Source organism: Acomys minous, assembly GCF_964271855.1.
Source record: "Acomys minous genome assembly, chromosome: 6".
Lineage (NCBI taxonomy): Eukaryota > Metazoa > Chordata > Mammalia > Rodentia > Muridae > Acomys > Acomys minous.
The window spans coordinates 98,324,382-98,348,336 of NC_140487.1; the positions used below are offsets into that span (position 1 = coordinate 98,324,382).

The 23,955-nt window shown below is 47.2% G+C and overlaps 1 protein-coding gene across 1 annotated transcript in view; it reads right to left on the reverse strand.

The window, feature by feature from the left end:
- Positions 1 to 2,791: 2,791 nt before the first annotated feature.
- The window catches only part of ZMPSTE24 (zinc metallopeptidase STE24), a 44,999-nt gene continuing 23,835 nt past the window's right edge, over positions 2,792 to 23,955 (reverse strand). The window contains exons 7-10 of the mRNA XM_084784882.1: positions 20,111 to 20,295; positions 11,124 to 11,228; positions 6,908 to 7,051; positions 2,792 to 4,821 (exon numbers count right to left, since the gene is read on the reverse strand). Coding sequence (XP_084641008.1) covers positions 4,597 to 4,821; positions 6,908 to 7,051; positions 11,124 to 11,228; positions 20,111 to 20,295 — 659 coding nt within the window. The 3' untranslated portion in view covers positions 2,792 to 4,596. The remainder of the gene's footprint in view (positions 4,822 to 6,907; positions 7,052 to 11,123; positions 11,229 to 20,110; positions 20,296 to 23,955) is intronic.

Here is a 23,955-nt window from a genome sequence, read left to right on the forward strand (position 1 = left end):
CTCTCCTGGAGCCACACGGCACTGCAGCCCGAGGCTCGGCATCGGCCAAAGCCGCCCTCACTCGTCCACTTCTCAACACACAACTTCCCTTAGCCACAAGGCGGGGTCGGTAGGAAGGACTAGGTGTGTTGGCACCAAGGCTCAGTGCTTCAGCCAGCCCTGCCCTGACACCCCAATGTCCAAAGTGTGCAGTTGCCAAGGAGCCCTTGGAATTCAGAGGATCCAGGGGCTAGTGAAGGAAGGCAAGAGCTGCCCTGGCCCCGAGCAGGTGCTTAGGTATCCACAGGGCATGGTGGTGGCAGTGATCCTCACTCTTAGACACTGGACCCCACACTTGCTCTGGTGCCCTGGCTCCTCCTTGATGTCTCTTTATGTGCTGGCCTCTTCTGGACCTCTCTGTGACTTAATGAGATAGGACACACTGGATGGTTTCAGTGACAAGAGAAGTTGATGGTACGCAAGTCGCACCCAGCGGCATCTCTGTGAGTGAAGCATTTGAAAGGGGGCAAAGGGGGCTAATTCCTAAGGACCAGTAGTCTGTGCCTTCTGCAACTTCCTGGTGAGTGGGGTTCACTCCCACCACTTCAATGTGCTCTCAGTCTCCCGTATACCTCTCTGGATGCATCTCTGTGCTCTGGGACACTCCCTGCGCTGTTTGGGGATGCTGTGCCAATTACCTGCTGTGCCTGCTGCTCCACCTCGCTTACAAGGATCTCATCCCTCCCCAGCACTTCAGACTCTCCGTCCGTGATTGTGGGCTTCTCCTTAGTGCTTCTGTTTGACCTCAGACACCAAATATAAACTCCACAAAGGAAAGAACTTGGCCTCTCTTGTTCACCACTGAATTTTTCAATACACAGTGTCTGGTATATAGCAGGTGCTTAATATTTGTTAAACTAATAAAATTATATTTAAGATACAAAGAAACATCACTCCTAATTATCAAACTAGGAATGTATAGATTTGCTTTTTTTTTTTCTTTTTCTTTCTTTTTCTTTTTTTGTTGGTATTTTGAGACAGGGTTTCTCTGTGTAATAGCCCTGGCTGTCCTGGACTGCTTTGTAGACCAGGCTGTCCCCGAACTCAGAGATCCTCCTGCCTCTGCCTCCTGAGTGCTGGGATTAAAGGCGTGCACCACTGCGCCTGGCTGAGACCTGCTTTCAACCTGTGCATGGCTATATATTCTGATGGCCCAAGAGTCTCCGTGGTTCCTCACACCAAGATCAGGACCCTGCCCTTCCATGACTGAATCTTGAATAGCCAAAATGATGTGGGGTTACTGCAATAGAGCACTTACCTAGCATGAGTGAGGGCCTGGATTTAGTCCCCAAATAACACACTACACACAAACACACATGGAGAGAGAGAGAGAGAGAGAGAGAGAGAGAGAGAGAGAGAGAGAGAGAGAGACAGACAGACAGACAGACAGACAGACACACACACACACACAGAGAAATAGACAGGAAACTTGACATTTACGAGAAAGAACATCACAGCTAGATAGTTCAGCTGCCCCAGAGATTCAGCATGGCCCCTCCATGTCACACCTTGCAGTGCCTCCCTGACTACCACTCCAGGGAGCACCAAGATTTCTTGCCACAGGGGTAAGAGGATACCACCAACTACCCACTTCTAATGTAGAAGCCAGGGCTATCCTGCAGAACTAAGCTACACCATGCCCTAAGCCTTCAGTGGCTTCCTACCACACCCACGTAAGGTCTAAATCCTCTCCATCCTCAAGGCATTGGGGGTCAACCCAGGCCCTGTGCACGCTAGGCAGGTACTGAGCCGCATCCCCAGCCCCAGAGCCTGAGTTCTCACGGTCCTTCCTGCTTGCCCTCCCAATCTCTCTGGAACTCACCACTGCCACCCTCTGGCCATCTGATGCTGCTCATTTGTTTCAAGACCTTTATCCCTATAGGTCCTCTTTCCTAAGATGCCCCAGTGCCCTGTCACGGGTCCCATCATTGTTTTTGTTTTTTTTCTATACACACATAACTATGATGACGTCTAGCTTCTACAGTAGGCCTACTGAGAGGTTAACAGTAACTAACAGAACAGTTACGACAATGCATTGCATGCAGGGTCTGGACTGTGGCTCAATGGACAGAGCGCTTGTTTAGTGCGTGCAAGGCTCTGGGCTCAATCCCAAGCATCACGTAAACATGGTGGCTCATGGTGGCCTGCAATTCCAGCACTCAGGAGGTGGAGACAGGAAGATCCCTGAGTTCAAGGTCATTTACTACCCAGTGGGTTCGAGGCCAGCTTGGGATACACGAGAGCTTATCTCAAGAAGAAGTTTCTCTTCAACAACTTGACAAATGGTATTAGCATTTCTGCAATGGCCAGACACACAGACTACAGTAAGAGGGGTACTGTACTTTACTTACTGTAGTTGAGGAGCAGAGGTGAGCTCTGATCCGGGCAGGACAGACATCTGTGCATGGGTATAGGCAATCCTGGTTTTGTGGCTTCAGAATACACGGGGGCATCTTTCTACTGATCTGGATGGCAGAGGAGCCAGAGGGCAGTCAGAACAGTAAGCAAGCCCAAGACAATGGAGGCTGCAACAGTGGCGAAGGATAAGTCCAAATGCTGCTTCTGAGGGAACGGCGGCAGGAACGCGGGATGCGCCTGCTGGAGAGGCCGGAGGCAGCCATGAGTGGTGCTGGCGCTGACACCAGGCAGGGCTGTTACTAGATCCACGGGCGGCCGGCACCAACCCTGCAGGTGACCAGCACATCTGGGTAACACAGGACGCACAAATCACACCACAGCCAACACCAGGACATAAATCTGCATTGGCAATGTTTAATGTCTCACTTGTGCAGAACTGAAATGTGTATTTAAAGGCACAGAAGGAAGGAAAGGCAATTATCTGACATGAAGTCACGGGAAAGGATGCTGGAGAGAAACCGTGGGCTGCTCTGCGTAGCTGGAGGGAATAAACAATGCGGTGCCGAACTAGAGCTCTGACGCCACTATGGTCCACGTGAAGGCCTCGCTCCTATGGCAACGGAGCACAGGTACCATAGTGAACAGTTGGTCACACTGTGGCGTGAATGCCCAGTAGGTGCGCGCTGCCAGGGAGTGTGAATGGCAGGCGGAGCATGATTCTCACTCAGGATGTGGACAGACAAGAAGCAGTCAGGCACACACCGTTTCCCAGTGGAAATCTTTCATGATGCTTTCTCTGCAAGTAAACTTCTGCCTGCCTACCAAGAATTATAATTTAAAAAAATGAAATCTGGTCTAATTATGACTCATGAATAAAAAAATTACAAAAATAAAAGCAGAGACTTCTGTCCTCGAAAAAAGACAGGAAACTATATTTCTCCTGTAACAAGACAATCACAAGTATTTCGCCTTTATGTCTTATCAAATGTAATCTCTTCTTTTTTCATATTCTGTCACAATTAACACTGGGTAATGTACACAATATGGCAACTTCTGCTAAGTGAAAGGATGTACTATTATTTACTAGGGAAAAAAATGAATGAGAAAAAGGCTAGTTTATCCCTACTAAGGTAAGGTGGACGGAAGGATAAAATTAAGACTGACTTTCACTGTTTTCCTTCTCCCTCCTCTCTCTTTTTGGTGACAGAGTCTCACTATGTAGCCCCGGCTGGCTGGCACTTGCTATGTAGACCAGGCTTGGCCTCAGCTCATAGGTCCACCTACAATCCTGGCATTCAGAGACTGGGACAGGAGGCCTGATAAAAGTTTTAGGTCATGCTGTCCTGGGCTAAAGAATGGGCTCGGGAGCCAGATGTGGCGGTGCATGCCTTGAATCTCAGCACTCGGGAAGCAGAGGCAGGCAGATCTCTGTCAGTTTGAGGCTAGCTTGTTACACAAGAAACCCTGTCTCCAAAAACCAAAACCCAAAAACCAAATCAAACAAACAACAACAAAAAAATGAGTTCAAGGCCAGAAAGGGCCAGAGTAAGACCTTATCTAAAAAAAAAAAAAAAAAAAAAAGGAAGGGAGAGGCGGGGGAGGGGATTCCTAATTGGCCTGTGGCAAGAAAGGGAACAGAAAGCTTTGTAATCACAACAGTATAGCAGGTTAACAACTTATATTTCAGTAGCATTAGCTTTACTAATTTTTACTTTTCTTTCTTATTTAAAACACTGATTGACTGGGTTAAATCATAACGGCATTAAGGTAAAAACAAATTCAATATAGGCACAAGCACAATGATTTGGGGCCATGCATTCTGTTTCTGCCTCACAGGAAGTGTCTGGAGGTGATGCTCCCACCTTCAAACATACCACCTAAATACCCTATATGCAGATTCCACACAGTGAGGAAATAAAACGAGTTGTGCATTTCCTTAAATAATTTTACAAATTGATGGTAAAACAGATGCTAGATAAAACTATGCTTTAAAAATATTAAGCCTCAAAATTGTATCCAGTGTTTTAAGAAATGGATTATTAAAATCATTTTTGAAATGAGATAGTAAATGTATTTAAATCTGGACTTTTATGTACTTAATCATTTCTCTTAAAAAAATTAAAAACATCAAGAGCCGAACATGCTGCCAGGACAGAAATAACCGGAAGTGTGTCCAGTCACGGCACCTGAGCTGCTGGCTCAGTCTTGTTTTATGTCTTTTAAAGCCTGAAGCCTCTCCAGAAGGGGAGGGTGCGAGTAGTGCCACGCTGAAAACAACCAGTCGGAAACCGGGAATCCCAGGTTATCCTTGTTTAGCTTGATCAAAGCAGAATATAAGTCTTTAGCCTTCCCAAGCTTCTTGGCAAAGGCGTCGGCTTGAAACTCAAATCTGCGGCTCAGGACTGTTAGACAGAAAGACAGGACCTGCAGAAGGAGAGCAAAGGGTTTAGCTGCCTTGCGCCTCTGTTGTCGCTAAAGTCTCATGAGCCAGCTGTGGAGGAAGGCTGGTCAGGATGTGAGAGGAACAAGCCAAGCCTACAATCCTATAGTGGGGGACTATGGCAACTTGGGCTTCCCCCACCCCTTGCAAACAGACCACAAACAGGTATCGATCTTATTAAAGGGTGACTCCAAAGCCGGTGCACACCAGGGTCAGACCTGGCTCACTTTCTGTCTCTGATACGCTTTGTTTTTCTGAGGCAGGGTTTCATGTAACCCAGGTCGACCTCAGGCTCCTCATCCCTTGCCCCCACACCCCAGGTGCTGAGATCACAGGAATCCACTACCGCACGCAGAGGTTTGTTTTCAAATATTTATTTATTGTGTACTTGTGTTTTGCCTGGAGCCCAAGAGGCCAGAAGAGGGCTTCATGATCCCTTTGAACTGGAGTTACGGATGGTTATGAGTCATCTGCCAGGGCAGCGAGTGTTCTTAACCACTGCCATCTCTCCAGCCCCCAGAATCATTTTTAACATTCTTAATCATCTATCTATCTTTAATAACAGTCTTCTCTGAGATTACTCTAAAAATATGGCAGTGCCTCTGAAAACAGTTTGAGGTTTTGTTTTATTGACAGGGTCTTGCTATATAGTTAGCCCACGAGTCAAGATGACTGTTCTCTAAGTGTCTACGTCACTATCTCCAGAGTAAGTTCACAATTTCTAAAGACCATTATGAGAGCGATTTTTTTTCCCCATGGGAAAAGATAACTTCTGAGGGATTAAAACATCTTTTTATCAACACTTAGGAGGCAGAGGCAGATGTCTGAGTTTGAGGCCAGACTGGTCTACAGAGTGAGTTCTAGGACAGGCAGGGCACCTCAGAGAAACCCTGACCTGAAAAATCAGGGGGCCTGGGGGAAGAGGTCTTTGCATACTCAAGTGTTGCAGATTGACTGGCATGCTGTGTTTTGTTTTTTAATTGATGGGGTTAGAGAGATGGCTTAGCAGTTAAGAGCACTGGCTGTTCTTCCAGAGGTCCTAAGTTCAATTCCCAGCAACCACATGGTGGTTCACAACCATCTAGAATGTGATCTGATGCCCTCTTCTGTCATGCAGGTTTATATGCACTCATACATAAAATAAATAAATAAATAAATATATCTTTAAAAAATATTTTGACAAAAAGTTGTTTTATTTTGTTTTGTTTTGATTTTGCTTTTGGGGACTGGGCAGATGGCTCTGTGGATAAAGTGCTTGCTGTGCAAACCTGAGGACCCAAGTTTGAATTTACAGCCCTCATGTAAAAGCCAAATGTACAGCTGGGCGTGGTGGCATGTCTGTAATCCCAGCACTTGGGAGGCAGAGGCAGGCATATCGCTGTGAGTTCGAGGCCAGCCTGGTCTACAAAGTGAGTTCAGGACAGCCATGGCTACACAGAGAAACCCTGTCTCAAAAAGCTAAAACAAAATAACAAAACAAAACAAAAAGCCAAATGTACATCAGAAGGCCCAGTGCTAGGCATGAAGGAGTTGAGGCAGATCCCAGCGGCCTGCTGGGCAGTCAGGTTCAGTGAAACAGGAAGACTCTCGGTGTTAACCTCTGGTCTCCACAGAGATGAAAATACATACATACTCACTTGTGAAATATCCACCTGTGGTCTGGTGAGTGCTGAGGGAACCCTAACGTTACCATGAACAGTCAGAGGAGCCCTGTCACACGGCCCTCTCTAGTCTAGCTGTCATCTACTTGGTTGTTTTGTCCTCACATACAGATTTTCATGCCCACACTGGTGACCACATGGCCTAGGACATTCTCACAGGTGACCTCAGCTACTGAAACTCTGAGGTACACAGGTCAAGGTTTTCATTGCTAAGCCCCAATTCTCTCTGATTATCTAACAGTATTATGAACACTTAGACTCAGATTTCTGGGCTACTTTTATACTGTCCAGTCAGTGAGGAATTGGAAGGTTGTGGGGCTTTGTTGATTTACTTTCACACTACCCTAAAGAGTCTAGATTTAAAACAAGCAAAAACATATATGTGGTAATTTAAAAAAGCATACATTACCTCATTGTAAGGTGAGAAAATAAACTGAAAGATGATCAAAAGTCCAATCAGAGTGGGCTGGCTGTCATAAAAACCAAAGGCGGCAAAAAGTTCTCTTCGACCAATTAACACAGCAAACAAGAAAAAGCACAGGAAAGAATTCATCTAGAAAAGAGGACATAACACTGTAGGTTAGTGTGCTGCTAAGCAAGCCTGTAATGCACTTTCTTGATTAATGACTGATGCGGGAGGGCCCAGCCCACTGGAGATGGTGCCACCCCTGGGCAGGGGGTCCTGGGGTGTATAAGAAAGCAGGCTGAGCAAGCCATGAAGAGCAAGCGGTAAGCAGTGTTCCCCTACGCATCCGAGGTTCTCAGCTAAATGCTGCGACCTTTTAATATAGTTCCTCATGTTGTGGTGACCCCCAACCATAAAATTATTTCTTTGCTACTTGCTGTGATTTTGCTACTGTTATGAATTATAATGTACATATCTCATATGCAATACATCTGATATGCAATGCTAAAGGGGTCTCGACCCACAGGTTGAGAACAGCTGCTCTGTGGCCTCTGTCTCCAGGTTCTTGATGCTGACTTCCCACAGTGATAGAGTGTGACCAGAGAGTTGTAAGATGAAACAAACCCTTTCTTTCACAAGGTGCTTTTGACCATGGTGTTATCACAGCAATAGAAACCTACCTGAAACACCTATATATCGTGTGTGTGTGTGTGTGTGTGTGTGTGTGTGTGTGTGTGTGTGTTGATATTTTTAGACAGGATATCTATCTCTGTGTGACCCTGGCTGTCCTAGAATTCACATAGTTTTGTTTTTTCATTTTCATTTTGTTTGTTTGTTTTGTTTTTCAATACAGGGTTTCTCTGTGTAGCCTTTGCTGTCCTAGACTCACTTTGTAGACAAGGCTGGCCTTGAACTCACAGCGATTTGACTGTTTCTGCCTCCCTAAGTGCTTGGATTACAAGCCCAGCTCTGGAACTCACTCTTCAGGCTGGCCTTGAAGTCAGAGATCCACCTGCCTCTGCCTCCAGAGTACAAGGATTAAAGGTGTGCGCCACCATCTCCTGGCATGGAGAAATAGTCTTGATGAGGAGAACTTTAAGTAGTAAGTCTCACTGGCTATTCAGTGGAAGAGATAAGAAATGAAAATAAATACTAATTTGCTGACTGTTGGCAATTACTGGTTTCAGTGGATGAGCAGGGGTCTCAGAACACACTGGAGAGGCTAGTTTGCTTCCACAGCTACTCTAGAACTTTATCAAGATGATTATTAGTAGTGGCCAAAGTGACAGTTTATCAGTAAATATCACAGACCTTCTGTCATAAGAGGAACCTGGTGCTGACTAGGTACCCAATTTGTCCTCAGGGAGCAGCTGCTGCCTTGTGGTAGGGCTGATTCCATCACAACCTTTCCTTCATAGAAGGGGCAGTGGTTTTTCTTACAGAGCAAACAATGAATTAGAATTAGAATTTGGACTTACTTACTGCTTCTGTACCTTTGTGTGGCTCTACAGCAGAGCTTCAAGCTAAGGAGCTAATTTTCAAATAAAGACTTATAGCAACAGGAAAATTGGGTTCCCAAGTTTTTCCATGCATGTAAACATGTATGTTTGTATACACAGCCCAGAACTTGCTGGCCTTTCAGGAATAGATACCCATTTAAGACTCAGTGATGGTAAAAGTCTGACTTCTAACACTTGAGAGGCAGGAGGATTGCAAGTTAAAAGCCACCCTGTTCTACAGAATGAGATTCTAGCTTAAAAAAAAAAATACAACTAAGACTCAGCTAAGGCTGTAGTACTCAGCAGCAGCCAGCAAAGCTACCTGCTGTCTCAGCTAGACCTTAAGACTGACCTGGTTTAGAAGAACTAGCAACACTCTGAGGAGCTGCTTTCCTTTTTATGCTTTCTACAATTTTCAGTAAATATATAATTACTTTTAAATGAAGGGGTAAAGGCTTCAGGTTAGTTTTGTTTTGTTTCATTTGAGACAGGATGTGCTGGTTGGTTTTGCCAACTCGATATAAACCTTGACATATGTGGGACGAGGAACCTCAAAAGAGAAAATGTCTCCACCAGACTGCCTGCAGGCAAATCTGTAGGGCATTTTCTTTGATTGATGACTGATATGCGAGGGATTGAATTGTGGGTGGTGCCACCCCTAGGCAGGTAGTTCTAGGTGGTATAAGAAAGCCATCTGAGCAAGCAGGTGAGCAGGGCTCCTGCTTCTGGGTCCCTGCCCGGACTACCCTCAGTAATGGGGGTGTGACTTGAGAAGTTTACGATGAAATAAATCCTTTCCTTCCCAAGTTGCTTTTGGTCATGGTGTTTCATGACAGCAATAGAAATCCTAGCTAAGACTTGCTATGTCACCCATGCTGGCCTCACACTCATAATCCTCCTGCCTCAGTCTCCTCTGTGCAATTTCACATATAACATATACAAATCATACACTATGCTGGCACCAGGAGAAGTGCAAAAATGCTTAACATGGGGGAAAAAGTTTTTTAGGGCTAGAGAGATAGCTCAGAGGTTTAAGAGCATTTGCTGCTCTTGCAAAGACCATGAGCTCAGTTCCCAGGACCCACACCAGGAGGCTCACAAGCAGCTTTAACTCCAGCTCTCTGGAATCCCATGCCTCTGGCCACTGTGGGCTCCTACACTTAAGTACACATAACCATATGCAGATACACATATGATAAATAATCATAAAAATAAATCTTTAAACAATTTTTATTTTATAAAAAATTCTTTTAAAACATTTAAAAAGTAGAACTATAGAAGCTGGGCATGGTGGCACACACCTTTAATCCCAGCACTCGAGAGGCAGAGGCTGCCTGGTCTACAGAGTGACATCATAATGTCTATTCTTTACCTGTATGATTTATTTATTTTTGTGTGCGTGTGTTTTGTGCCTGCTGTATGCCATGGCAAACATGGAGGTCAGAAGGACAGCCTGTAGGAGTCAGTCCTCGCCTCCTACCAGATGGGTCCCGGGCATCAATCTAACACCGTCAGGCTTGGCGGAAACTGCCTTACATGCCGAGCCATCTCACTAACCTTATGAAAGCATTTTAATGCACAACTTATCTAGTTTTGCTTGTATTTGGTTTTCACAGCTCATGTATCTGAGCAACTCTGGAAATGACAGCAATGATGGTGACAGCAAGAAACACTAATATGTGCTCAGCACGCTCCCGGTACATTCCAGACTCTGCCGGCACTATTCATTCACTTCTCTAACCAGCTTTATGCTATATTATGCAAGGAGGAAATGGAGGCAGAGAGAAATTAAGGAATTGCCTCAGGTCACACATGAAACCAATCACAAAGAGAAGTCAGGTAGCTTGGCCTCAAAGTTGAGATCCTCCTGCCTCAGCTTCCTGGATGCTGGGGTTACAAGCCTCATGGCTTGAGGTCTGTCTTGACCCATTACTGTATAGTGTCTAGGGCCCGTCGTACTTTTATTGACTTACTTAGCTTTTCTTTTTTTCTTTTTTTTTTTTTTTTGGTTTTTCGAGACAGGGTTTCTCTGTGTCCAAGGGGCTGTCCTGGACTCACTTTGTAGACCAGGCTGGCCTCGAACTCACAGCGATCCGTCTGCCTCTGCTTCTCAAGTGCTGGGATTAAAGGTGTGCGCCATCACGCCCGGCTAGCTTTTCTTTTTAAGACCAAGTCTCACGATGTAACTCAGTTTGGCCTGGAAATTGCTATACAGCTCAGAACTGCCTTCAGCCTCTAATGATCTTTATTTATTTATTTTGTTTATGTATATGTGTGTGCACAAGAACACATGCCACAGTGTGAGTGTGGAGGGTCGAGGACAACTTGAGGGAGTTGGTTTTCTCCTTCCACCATGTGAACCCTGGGGGGTGAACTTAGGCTTGGCAGCAAGCAGCTTCACCTGCTAAGATACCCCGCCAACCCCATCAACCCGAGATCTCTCTGCTTGGGCCTCCTGAGCACGTAAGGTTACAGGTGGGCACCGGCACGTTCACTTTTCCTGCCATTCTAATGATTCCTTTACAGAAATGTAACTGGGCCAGAGTGCTCATGCACACCTGCAGCCCCAGCACGTGGAGGTAAAGGCAGAAGGACTTCAAGGTCAAGGTCATCTTTGGCTACATAGTGAGCTCCAGGCCAGTCTGGGCTACGTGAGACCCTGTCTCAAACAAACAAACAAAAAAAAACGAAACAAAACATAACTGTCAGAGCAAACTTACCTGACTAATAATGATATTCTTTATTGTGTGTCCCAACTTCCAGTGTCCCAGTTCGTGGCCAAGTACAGCCAGCACCTCCTCATTTTTACATCCTTGCTTCTTATTCTAAATCAAAGAAAAAAGGGAAAATAACCTATTAATAACCTTTAAGACATTTGTAGCTTTAGCCTTAACCCAGTAATGTCACTTCATTGATTCTAATTAAACAAGCAGACTTTTGTACAGAACTTTACTTAACAGAGCATTTACTCCATGAGAGATGATTTGTTGTCCCCAGAGACAGAACTATAAATAAGGCGGGCTCCAACTTCACAAAGTTTAACACTCTAGACAACTTAGATTAGGAAAAAACACTGGAAAAAGTATAAATCTTTATCAGGAAGGTAAGGGTTAAAAAGTCATAAAGAAACCACTTAGCAGCCACATCCTAAATCCACTAAACCGTCATCCTCAAGGTCTGTTCTGATGTAGAAACTGCTGGTGATGAATGTGATTATGTACTGGTTAGGCACACATTTACTAGCACCGCTGACAAGAAGCACAGCACCTGTTAGGAGCCATCGATTGTATATGACAGACTGCGGTGACTTGACTACTTTATTTCTTTCCTTTTTTTTTTTTTAAAGCAATTTATTTATTTATTTATTTATTTATTTATTTATTTATTTATTATGAGTTTACAGTGCTCTGCCTGCAAGTACACCTGCAGGTCAGAAGAGGGCGTCAGATCACATTATAGATGGTTGTGAGCCACCATATGGTTGCTGGGAATTGAACTCAGGACCTCTGGAGGAGGGGTCAGAGCCCTTAACCTCTGAGCCACCTCTCCAGCCCATTCTTTCCTATATTTTGAATGTCTACAAATACGGACATCTCCCTCATTACTCAAAAAATATACCAGGAATAGCTATTTAAAAATAGAGCCTTGGAGCTGGGCACAGTGGTACATGCCTATAATCCCAGCACACCTATAGTCCCAGTATATCTACAAAGTGTGTCCAGGACAGCCAAGGCTACACAGAGAAACCCTCTCTCGAAAAACCAAAAACAGCAGCAGCAGCAGCAACAACAACCCAAGCACCCCCCCCCAAAAAAAATAGAGCCTTGGGGGCTACAGTCATATAAAGCCTGATTGTTGGTTGGACATTTGCCTAATATGCATAAGGCTCTGGTTCTTATCCCCAAGACCACACCAATAAAAAAATTTAAAAAAAGGAAAAGGAATAAAAATTTATTAAAATTAAAAGATAATGTAAGGAACATAGGAGAAACAGAAAGGGTGAAAATGGCAGCATTAGCGTCAAAAAAGTGGAGGGACAGGTAGAGGGCAGGAGGTGGAGGGACAGGTGGAGGGCAGGAGGTGGAGGGACACGTGGAGGGCAGGAGGTGGAGGGACACGTGGAGGGCAGGAGGTGGAGGGACAGGTGGAGGGCAGGAGGTGGAGGGACAGGTGGAGGGCAGGAGGTGGAGGGACAGGTGGAGGGCAGGAGGTGGAGGGACACGTGGAGGGCAGGAGGTGGAGGGACAGGTGGAGGGCAGGAGGTGGAGGGACAGGTGGAGGGCAGGAGGTGGAGGGACAGGTGGAGGGCAGGAGGTGGAGGGACAGGTGGAGGGCAGGAGGTGGAGGGACACGTGGAGGGCAGGAGGTGGAGGGACAGGTGGAGGGCAGGAGGTGGAGGGACAGGTGGAGGGCAGGAGGTGGAGGGACAGGTGGAGGGCAGGAGGTGGAGGGACACGTGGAGGGCAGGAGGTGGAGGGACAGGTGGAGGGCAGGAGGTGGAGGGACAGGTGGAGGGCAGGAGGTGGAGGGACAGGTGGAGGGCAGGAGGTGGAGGGACACGTGGAGGGCAGGAGGTGGAGGGACAGGTGGAGGGCAGGAGGTGGAGGGACACGTGGAGGGCAGGAGGTGGAGGGACAGGTGGAGGGCGGGAGGTGGAGGGACACATGGAGGGCAGGAGGTGGAGGGACACATGGAGGGCAGGAGGTGGAGGGACAGATGGAGGGCAGGAGGTGGAGGGACAGGTGGAGGGCGGGAGGTGGAGGGACACGTGGAGGGCAGGAGGTGGAGGGACACGTGGAGGGCAGGAGGTGGAGGGCAGGAGGTGGAGGGCAGGAGGTGGAGGGACAGGTGGAGGGCGGGAGGTGGAGGGACACGTGGAGGGCAGGAGGTGGAGGGACAGGTGGAGGGCAGGAGGTGGAGGGACAGGTGGAGGGCAGGAGGTGGAGGGACACGTGGAGGGCAGGAGGTGGAGGGACAGGTGGAGGGCAGGAGGTGGAGGGACACGTGGAGGGCAGGAGGTGGAGGGACAGGTGGAGGGCGGGAGGTGGAGGGACACATGGAGGGCAGGAGGTGGAGGGACACATGGAGGGCAGGAGGTGGAGGGACAGATGGAGGGCAGGAGGTGGAGGGACAGGTGGAGGGCGGGAGGTGGAGGGACACGTGGAGGGCAGGAGGTGGAGGGACACGTGGAGGGCAGGAGGTGGAGGGCAGGAGGTGGAGGGCAGGAGGTGGAGGGACAGGTGGAGGGCGGGAGGTGGAGGGACACGTGGAGGGCAGGAGGTGGAGGGACACGTGGAGGGCGGGAGGTGGAGGGACAGGTGGAGGGCGGGAGGTGGAGGGACAGGTGGAGGGTGGGAGGTGGAGGGACACGTGGAGGGCAGGAGGTGGAGGGCAGGAGGTGGAGGGCAGGAGGTGGAGGGACACGTGGAGGGCAGGAGGTGGAGGGCAGGAGGTGGAGGGACACGTGGAGGGCAGGAGGTGGAGGGCAGGAGGTGGAGGGACACGTGGAGGGCAGGAGGTGGAGGGCAGGAGGTGGAGGGACACGTGGAGGGCAGGAGGTGGAGGGACACGTGGAGGGCAGGAGGTGGAGGGACAGGTGGAGGGCAGGAGGTGGAGGGACACGTGGAGGGCAGGAGGTGGAGGGACAGGTGGAGGGCAGGAGGTGGAGGGCAGGAGGTGGAGGGCAGGAGGTGGAGGGACACGTGGAGGGCAGGAGGTGGAGGGCAGGAGGTGGAGGGCAGGAGGTGGAGGGACAGGTGGAGGGCAGGAGGTGGAGGGACACGTGGAGGGCAGGAGGTGGAGGGACACGTGGAGGGCAGGAGGTGGAGGGCAGGAGGTGGAGGGACACGTGGAGGGCAGGAGGTGGAGGGACACGTGGAGGGCAGGAGGTGGAGGGACACGTGGAGGGCAGGAGGTGGAGGGACACGTGGAGGGCAGGAGGTGGAGGGACACGTGGAGGGCAGGAGGTGGAGGGACACGTGGAGGGCAGGAGGTGGAGGGACACGTGGAGGGCAGGAGGTGGAGGGCAGGAGGTGGAGGGCAGGAGGTGGAGGGACAGGTGGAGGGCAGGAGGTGGAGGGACACGTGGAGGGCAGGAGGTGGAGGGACAGGTGGAGGGCAGGAGGTGGAGGGCAGGAGGTGGAGGGACACGTGGAGGGCAGGAGGTGGAGGGCAGGAGGTGGAGGGACACGTGGAGGGCAGGAGGTGGAGGGACACGTGGAGGGCAGGAGGTGGAGGGACAGGTGGAGGGCAGGAGGTGGAGGGACACGTGGAGGGCAGGAGGTGGAGGGACAGGTGGAGGGCAGGAGGTGGAGGGCAGGAGGTGGAGGGCAGGAGGTGGAGGGACACGTGGAGGGCAGGAGGTGGAGGGCAGGAGGTGGAGGGCAGGAGGTGGAGGGACAGGTGGAGGGCAGGAGGTGGAGGGACACGTGGAGGGCAGGAGGTGGAGGGACAGGTGGAGGGCAGGAGGTGGAGGGACACGTGGAGGGCAGGAGGTGGAGGGCAGGAGGTGGAGGGGAGGAGGTGGAGGGACAGGTGGAGGGCAGGTGGTGGAGGGACACGTGGAGGGCAGGAGGTGGAGGACAGTAGCAAATGAAGCAGACAAAGCTGCGTCACAAGGCGCAGTGGAGAATATGGAGAGATGCCTGTTTTGCACTGAACTTTCAAAGGGCAGGGAAACAACAGCCAGCACCTCTGGTTCAGAAGAGAAAGAGGAAGTATCTAGATAAGACCTGAGAGACAGAGAAATGACTCAGTGGGCAAGGTGCTTGTGACAAGCCTTACAACACATATACTCACAACACTTATAAAACAAAATTAATTATGAAATGTTGGCTCAACAGATAAAGGTGCCTGCTACCAAGGCGATGACCTGAGCCTGGTCCTCAGGACTCGGGTGGTAGGAGAGAATCAACTCCTAAACGCGGTCCTTTGACTGCCACATGTGTGCCAAGGCACATGAACACCTGCACCACTACCACATTCAATAACCAGCGACATCGAAAGTTCAAGGTCATCCTAGGCTATGTGAGATCCAGTTTCAAAAGAAAACAAAAAACTCTGCTCAACTGATAAGCCCATCCCCAAGTCATTATTCTGCCTGGCCCACATATCCTTCTCAGAAACCTGCCTGCTAACGTATCTACAGAAATGCCTGAATTTCAAGATGGGTGCGGGAAGGGTACACCTTTACCCTTACTGCAAGGCTCAGTCCGAGGAGCAAGAGCTGGGATACATAAGACTCTACCTCAACAAAAGAACAAACCCCCTACCTCACCCCCAGAAAAGCCATTACTTCCTCAGCTATTGAAGACATCGTAGCGTGTCTCAGACTCTGGGCTCCTCGTCACATCTACCCATAGGGTCACTAGGATGGCCGAGGTCTAAGGTGTCAAGGCACTTATCATTGACAAAATAAAAGCAGGCTCATCAGGGAACCAGACAAAGAAGGCAGGCCCCACTCAGCACGCTTCAAAGGAGTACTTGGGAATTTGTGTTCGGCTTTTGTTCTGCTGAGGACTGAACCCAGAGCCATGATAGCTGGGCAAGTGTTCTACTTCTGAACTGCTCCAGCTACCCATTGTGTCTGTAGCCAAATAAAGCTGTTTTCAGAGATACCAAAGGCCTGCATCCTCCTTCCATTGTTGCCACCCCTGGGTCACTTGCTGGTGTGTGAATTAACCACGGTGTCATATGCCCTGCACTGGACACCTCTTCAGCGGCCTCTGCTGAACCCGAAGGACTCTCAAGTGTCGCTGAGTTACCCTTTCTCACCTTCAGTTTTCCTGTTTATGAGATGACCTTAAGATCTTGTCCCAGCTTTGACTCCTACAATAGTTGGTTAAACCTAGGTGACTTTTATTCTGATATCCTAGCTGGCAGGATAATTCCATTTAAAGTATATGGGCTAATACAGGCCACATACAACAAGCCACTGTGTTCTGGGGGGGGGGGGAGGGGAGGCTATGGTATGTGTGTGGTCTGTGTACATAGGTGGTGGTGGTGTGTGTGTATGTGTGTGTGTGTGTGTGTGTGTGTGCACTTGCACATGGTGCATGTGAATGTGAAGGTGTGGCACCTTAGCCTCGAGACACAGTCTCTCTGAATTAGAAATTCAGTTTGAGCTGCCTGTGAGCACTTGGCTATTTACATTGGTGCCAGGGATTCCAAGGTCTTCAAGTTTGTAGAATAAATGCTCTCACCCACTGGGACATCTTCCTAGCCACACAAGACTCTGTCTTTAAAAAACAAACAAGCCAGGTGGTGGTGGTGCATGCCTTTAATCCCAGCACTTGGAAGGCAGAGGCAAGCGGATCCCTGTGAGTTCGAGGCCAGCCTGGTCTACAAAAGCAAGTCCAGGACAGTCAAGGCTACACAGAGAAACCCTGTCTTGAAGATCAAACAAACAAACAAACAAACAAGCCAGGTGTAGTGGCACACACCTTTAATCCCAGCACTCTGGAGGCAGGGGCAGGTGTATGGCTGAGTTCGAGGCCAGCCTGGTCTACAAAAGGAGTCCAGGACAGCCAAGGCTAACACAGAGACCCTGTCTCAAAAAACCAACCAACCAACCAACCAACCAACCAACCAACCAACCAACCAAAACCCCCCCCAAAAAACCCAAGGGCTGGACTCAACAGTTAAGAACACTTATTGTCCTTGCAGAGAGCCCAAGTTCGAGTCCCAACACCTGCCCTCTTCTGACCTCTATAGGCACCAAGCATGCACATGGTGCACATTCATAGTGAAGCAAAACACACACACACACACACACACGCACGCACGCACGCACGCACGCACGCACGCACACACACACACACACACATCTAACAAAACAAGCAAACAAACAACACACAGATGGCTTAGGAGTTAATAGTGCTTCCTGTTCTTCCAGAGAAGCTAGGTTTGGTTCCCAATACTCATGTCAAATGGCTCCAGCTCCAGGGGACCCAGGCACTGATTTTTGGACTTCACTGGCACCTGCACTGACATGCACTTATCCACCCACCCACTCACACACACAATTAAAAATAAGTGCTTTAAAAATTCAAAGGCATTAACCCATTTAGCATCCTATTTAATCCTTGCACAGAAACTGTTTCTTCTACGGTCATCACAGTCTACCTTACTAGATCATCCCTTTAAAATCAAAACAGATGCTCAAATGACAGTCATTACCTTCCAGCACTTACAGAGAAAAGCATGAGCGAGTTCACTGGTGTTTTATAGTTTCACCTCATAACTCTAAAAGGTGAGCATCTTTACACCAGGATTTCCTAACCATGAGAGATCTCACAGCATTCTCACTCCACCCTACTCCCACCCAAGACTATCTGGTAAGTGTCTGGGAGTAATTTGGTTGTATTATGTGAGTGTGTAAGAGAGGGGACCCTGATCTCTATTGGGGACAGGCCAGCGATGCTGCAAAGCATCACAACAAGATACTCTGCAGTCTGGTAATGCCAAGGTTGAGAAATGCTGTGGCCTCCCTCCCTCTGCCTGAAGGAATGAAACGGCTGAAACGCTTAAATTACTTGCCCAGACTTACATAGCTAGTGAGTGAGTAGAGATCGAACATCAGCTCACATGATACCAAAACAAGGACACATGCAATCCCACATATCACCACCGGGGGTTGTATCTGAAGATTATTATTATTTCTTGCTTCCCAGCTCATTCATTTATTCTTAGAACTTTCAAATTCTATTAGTCAGCATTAGCTGACCTCAGCCAACAATGTTTTAGATTCTCAGGTCCAATTTAAGAAGATTTACTTGAGACGTGGCATGGCAGCACAGGCCATTAATACCTCTTGGGAGGCAAAGATGGGTGGATCTCTGAGTTTGAGGCCAGCCTGGTCTACATAGTGAGTTCCAGGGCAGCCAGGGTTATGTATAGAGTCTCTGCCTCAAAAACAAACAAAACCAGGAAAGTTTTCCTGGGCCGGTGAGATAGCTTGATGGGTAAAGGCCGTTGTCAGTGAGTCTGGGGACCTGATTTTGATCCTTGGAACTCATGAGGAGGCGGGAGTAGAGAATCGCTGGCACAGATTGTTCTCCGAGCTCTAGAAACATGCTGTGGCACGCACATATGCCACTCACACACATGCACTCACGTGAGTGTGCACATGTACACAAAGTAAAAAGCAAAAGAAAAAAAATACCATCTCTTATACTCCCCAGTATCGTTTTTTTCCAGGGGTGGGGGTGGTATGAGAGCAAGAGCTCCCTGGGGTCTTACAGCTACGGCATCCTTCCCAGCATCAGAGTGGAGGATGCTTGACCGACCACTTACCCTTTACACTGTAAGTTTATAAAGATTGAACTTCTCTTCAAAAAAAATTTTTTTTCCCCAATTTTGAGAAAGCACCTCACATATCCCAGGCTGGCCCTGAACTTATAGTATAGAAGTAAAAACAAGCTTGAACTGATCCTCCTGCCTCCACCTACTGAGTGCTGGGATTATAGGTGTGAGCCATTATGACTGGTTTATTTGGTGCTATGCACTGAATTTAGGCCTTGTGCTTGCTAGGTGAGCACTTCACTAAGTCACATTCCCAGTCCCTACTCTTGTATACTTTTGAAAGGCTAGCACTTGCTCTGTAGACCAGGCTAGCTCTGAATCACCTGTCTCTGGGTGCTGAGACTAAAGGTGTGTTCCACCATCCCTGGACTACTTTTGTATGTTTAATGCCAAGCAAAGCAGTTAAGTACAGAGCACATATTTCATAAGCAAATGTTAAAAACAAAATTGATACATAATGTACCCAAGGATCGTCAGTGACTAAATGACAGGACTAGGTCTTAACTCTGCCTACTGCCAAAGTAAAGCCAGTAAAGCCTACTAAATCTATGTATCAGTTATACTAAAAACTAAGGTTCATCTCCTCATTTTGTCTGCAGAATTTCTTTTATCATAAACATAAAAGGAATAAGGGCAACTGGAGGGCTCACGGGGTAAAGGTGATTGCTGTACCCGGCCCCAGGTCTCAGAACAACTGGTTCCATGGTAGAAGTGCCATTCAGGCCATAAAACTCAGCCCACATGAAAGCAAAGACTTAACCCATCCAAGTCCATAGTTCTGGGAGTCTCTCAATGCACTAACCTTGCTCTTTGGCTTCTGTAGTTCGCTTCTGGCCGACTGTTCTTGTTAGCTGAAGCATGTCAACTCTGTACAGTTTTTATGCTCAAAAGTTCACCCTAAAAGGGCTCAGAACTACACTGGGGCTACACTGATTATACCGAGTGGAGTTGCCAGCTGGCTAACAAAGGCTTTTATTGGCTTAAACCTGTGTCTTCTCTGATGGATACTCCACAGCAAGTGTTACCAATCCTGACTATCTGAGTTCAATCCCCAGGGCCTACAGAAGTAGGAGAGAATCAACTCCTACAAGTTGTCCTGATTTCCATGTATGCCATGGCTTGTGCGTGCGTGCGTGCGCCCGCGGGCGCACACACTCACACACACTTACATGATTGTTAAAACAAAATCTTTCAATATCAATATGTACATCTGAAAGCCTGCAAGGCAGTTTAGCATGTGCTAATGGTAGCTATTTCTCCCAAACAGCAAAACTTTAAAAGGACGGCAGTACTTGTTTGGTGGTCTCTGTGAACTCCACCATAGCACAGAAACTGGTATTATTATGATCTGTCAAAGAAACTATATAAAAACTAGGTCAAATTCTCCGAGGAAAACAGAACTCACTTTCACTTTAGCTTTTACTTCTTCACTGTCCCCTTCGCCATCATTTCGGGGTTCCATGCCAGCCTCCTCCTGGTTGTCTTTGTTTAGTATAGAGTACTCCTCTAGTAGAGTGTCAAACAAAACTATTCTCTTGTTCTTGAAGAAGCCATAAAAGTAAGCATTGCTGTGGGAAGAGCGCTTAGATCCTAAGGAAGAGACAGCCCAAAGCACGGAACAGAATTAAAACATCTTCGCTCCTTTGAACCAATGGAAAGGGCATTAACGTTTTCAAGCTGTCCAATACCCAGAGACAAACTGAATATAAACCATTAGCAGCAGTGGAGCAGCTCCACTATGTCCCCTGGTTTGTAGTAACAGAGACACACCTACATACCCAACAGCTTGAAATGATTAAACTGTGGTAAAGCTAGGGGACAGAATTTTATTTTATTATTTATGTATTTATATATTTATTTACTTTTGGTTTTTTTCAAGACAGGGTTTCTCTGTGGAGCCTTGGCTGTTCTGGACTCACTTTGTAGATCAGGCTGGCCTCGAACTCACAGCTGGGATTATAGGCGTGCACCACTGAGCCTGGCTTATAGAATCGAATTTTAAGCAGCCAGAAAAAATATATATATCTGCATGGAATTTACCAAGAGAAAACCTCACCAAAGTATCGTGAAGAATACAAAATGCCACACATGTATAAGGTTATCATATTATCAAAAAATATGCAGGTAGCAGAAAGGCACACACCCAAGGCTCTGAGAAAAACACCAAAGGAAGGGGTGAGTGCATGACGGCCCAGAAGTGTGGGCTGTTCGCCTCTGCTCCAGGGGGTTTGTTTTTTAAGCAGACATCTATTATCAGAAAGAAACTCTGTAAGACGAAGAAAACATACCTAAATTTTCAACAGAGGCTGAGAGTTCCTGAGCTGTGCTTGAGATTACTTTGGCCTTTATGCATTTCTTCAATTCCCAAATGTTCTTCATTGTTTAGTGAGTGAATACAGAGCACAGACTCTGAGCTCAAATTCTGGCTTTGGCATGTATCAAATGTAAAAATTTAGGAACATTTTAAAGCTCTAGTCTCCTCTTTAGGAAGCAAGGCTAATATGCCTCATGAGATACTGTAACAACATACCTCCACCCACATTAAACGCTACAATTACTTAAGTATATATGTATTGAAATAAAGAAATGACAAAGCATTTTTTGAGAACTTGGAAGTTCTTAAAGAAAATGAATTTTTAAAAAAAGTTTTATTTATTATATATACTGTGTTCTGCCTACATGTATGCCTGCAGGCCAGAAGAGGGCATCAGATCTCATTATAGATGGTTGTGAGCCACCATGCGGTTGCTGGGATTTGAACTCAGGACCTCTAGAAGAGCAGACAGTGCTCTTAACCTCTGAGCCATCTCTCCAGCCCCAGAATGCGAAATTTTACACCTATTCATTTCTATTTTTTAAATGATTTTTATTTATGTATGTGTGCTTGTTTATATGAGTTGTTTGTCAGTGTGTGCAGGGGCTGGTAGAGGCCAGGAGCAGCGAGGGGCTGTGGAGAAGGCTCGTCCTTTCAGAGTGCCTACTGCTCTTGCAGAGGACAGTTCCTAGCAGCCATTGGGTGGCTCACAACCACATGTAACTTCAGTTCCAGTTTCGATGCCTCTGATCTCCCATAATCAGATACACGCATACACACTAATTAAAAACTAAAGGTTAATATATATATTTGACTTTTTTCCCCACTGTGGGCTTATGTATGCCAGGCCTTTCACCAATGCTATGATGCTGAACTTCTGATCCTCCTGTTTCCATCTTCCAGGCGCAGGCTGGGTTTACAGGTGTGGGCCACAACAGAAAGTTTATGTGGTGCTGGGTATGAAAGCCTGGGTCTTGGGCAAGCTAGGCAAGCACTCTGCCAACTGAGCCACCTTCCTGCCCATGCATCAACTCATATTTCTTTTTTCTTTTTCTGAGAGACGGTTTCTCTGTGCAGCCTTGGCTGTTCTAGATCTTGTTCTGTGGACCAGGCTGGCCTCGAACTCAAGAGATCCTCCTGCCTCTGCCTCCTGAGTGCTGGGATTAAACCTGGCTCATATTTCTTTCTAATAATTTATTTTTATGTGCTTTGGTGTTTTGTCTATATTTATGTTTGTGTGAGGCTGTCAGATCTCCTGGAACAGGAGTTACAGTTTTTACAGTTGTAAAGCTGCCATGAGGGTGCTGGGAATTGAACCTAGGTTTTCTAGAAGAGCACAGTACTCTTAACCACTGAGTCAGATCTCCAGCCCTCATATTTTTTTTTTTTTTTTTTTGGTTTTTCGAGACAGGGTCTCTCTGTGTAGCCTTGGCTGTCCTGGACTTGCTTTGTAGACCAGGCTGGCCTCGAACTCACAGCGATCCGCCTGCCTCTGCCTCCCAAGTGCTGGGATTAAAGGCGTGCGCCACCACGCCCGGCCCTTCATATTTCTAATATAACAATCTTGGCAGTATGTTTATAATAAAGTAAAGCCTCAATAAGTAGCAGTTATTATTATTTATTGCATTGCAGGATCTTTTTTTTTTTGGTGTAGTTGCCTGTAAGTGAAAGCCAAACACATGTCCTATTTTGTCAGTACTAGGGCAAACTTTGCTATCAGTCTCATAATGCTTTTGGTGTGTGTGTGTGTGTGTGTGTGTGTGTGTGTGTGTGTGTGTGTGTGTGTGTGTGTGTGTATGTGTGTGTGTGTACACATGTGTATGGGTGCCCGTGAGGCCAGAAGAATGTATTGGATCCCCTGGATCTGGAGTTACAGTTGTGGGTCACTCATGAGTGCTAGCAACCAAATCTAGTTGCACTGCAAGAGCAACAGGCACAATTACCTGCCTAGCCCTCGCTCCTGCCTCTCATACTTTGTTGTTGTTCTTGTTTTTAATGAGGAAGAAGCCTAGGGCCTCAGGATTGCTAGGGAAGCATTCTACTAAGTTATATTCCCAGTCCTCATTTCACACTTGTAACATTAGTTCAAAACTTTAGATGTCATCTGAAACTTGATGGGGGTGATCAGGTCATACACAGACAAATAAAACTGCTATCTTTATAGTTTCCATTGGTCCAGCTTCTTCAAGTAGGGTTCAAGGGATATCCACATCAAAAATCAGACACTGGAAACACCTCCTAAGTCAGAATCTCTAGGAGTGGAAGCCAGAAACCTGTCCATACAAAACTTTCCAGGAACTCCTTATATAATTAAGGTTTAGGAGTCTTTGTATTACACTGTGAACTTTTTGTACTACTCTGTCTGACAAGCAGCTTATATTCAATAATGCTTGTGTACTAACTGGACTAACCATACCAGGAAAATAGTGAAGTAATGCACTGAGAACTCTCAGTGTAAAAACTTCGTGTGCATGAAAGGTGGTGCCACCTGTATCTTCTTCACCCTTTGCTCTAGACAGGACCTTGGGCAGCGCCTGACACAGGTGAGCATGCCCTCCTGGAACACAGCTTCGATGCTGTCTATTCCTCCTCTGCCAACTCTGAGCCTGGTGTTGCCCTCATCTTTGGCCTTAAAGACCAAGCATATGCCAGAGACTTCCAAACCTTCATTCTGAGCACTGGCCTCTCTCTGAAACCTCAGACTTGTGAATGCAGCTGCCTGTTTGGCATGTCCACACTGGAAGTCTATGGATATATTTATTAATTCTATTTTTTAAGTGCTAAATGTATTCTTTCTTACTTCTACAGAAAATACTAAATTCTAAACCAAAAATATATGCTGATTTTTGTAAATAAAAGCATTTCTTTTAAGTACAATAGGCAGAATTATTTAAAGTAAATACATTTTTACTTAAGGACACTCATGGGGCTGGGGA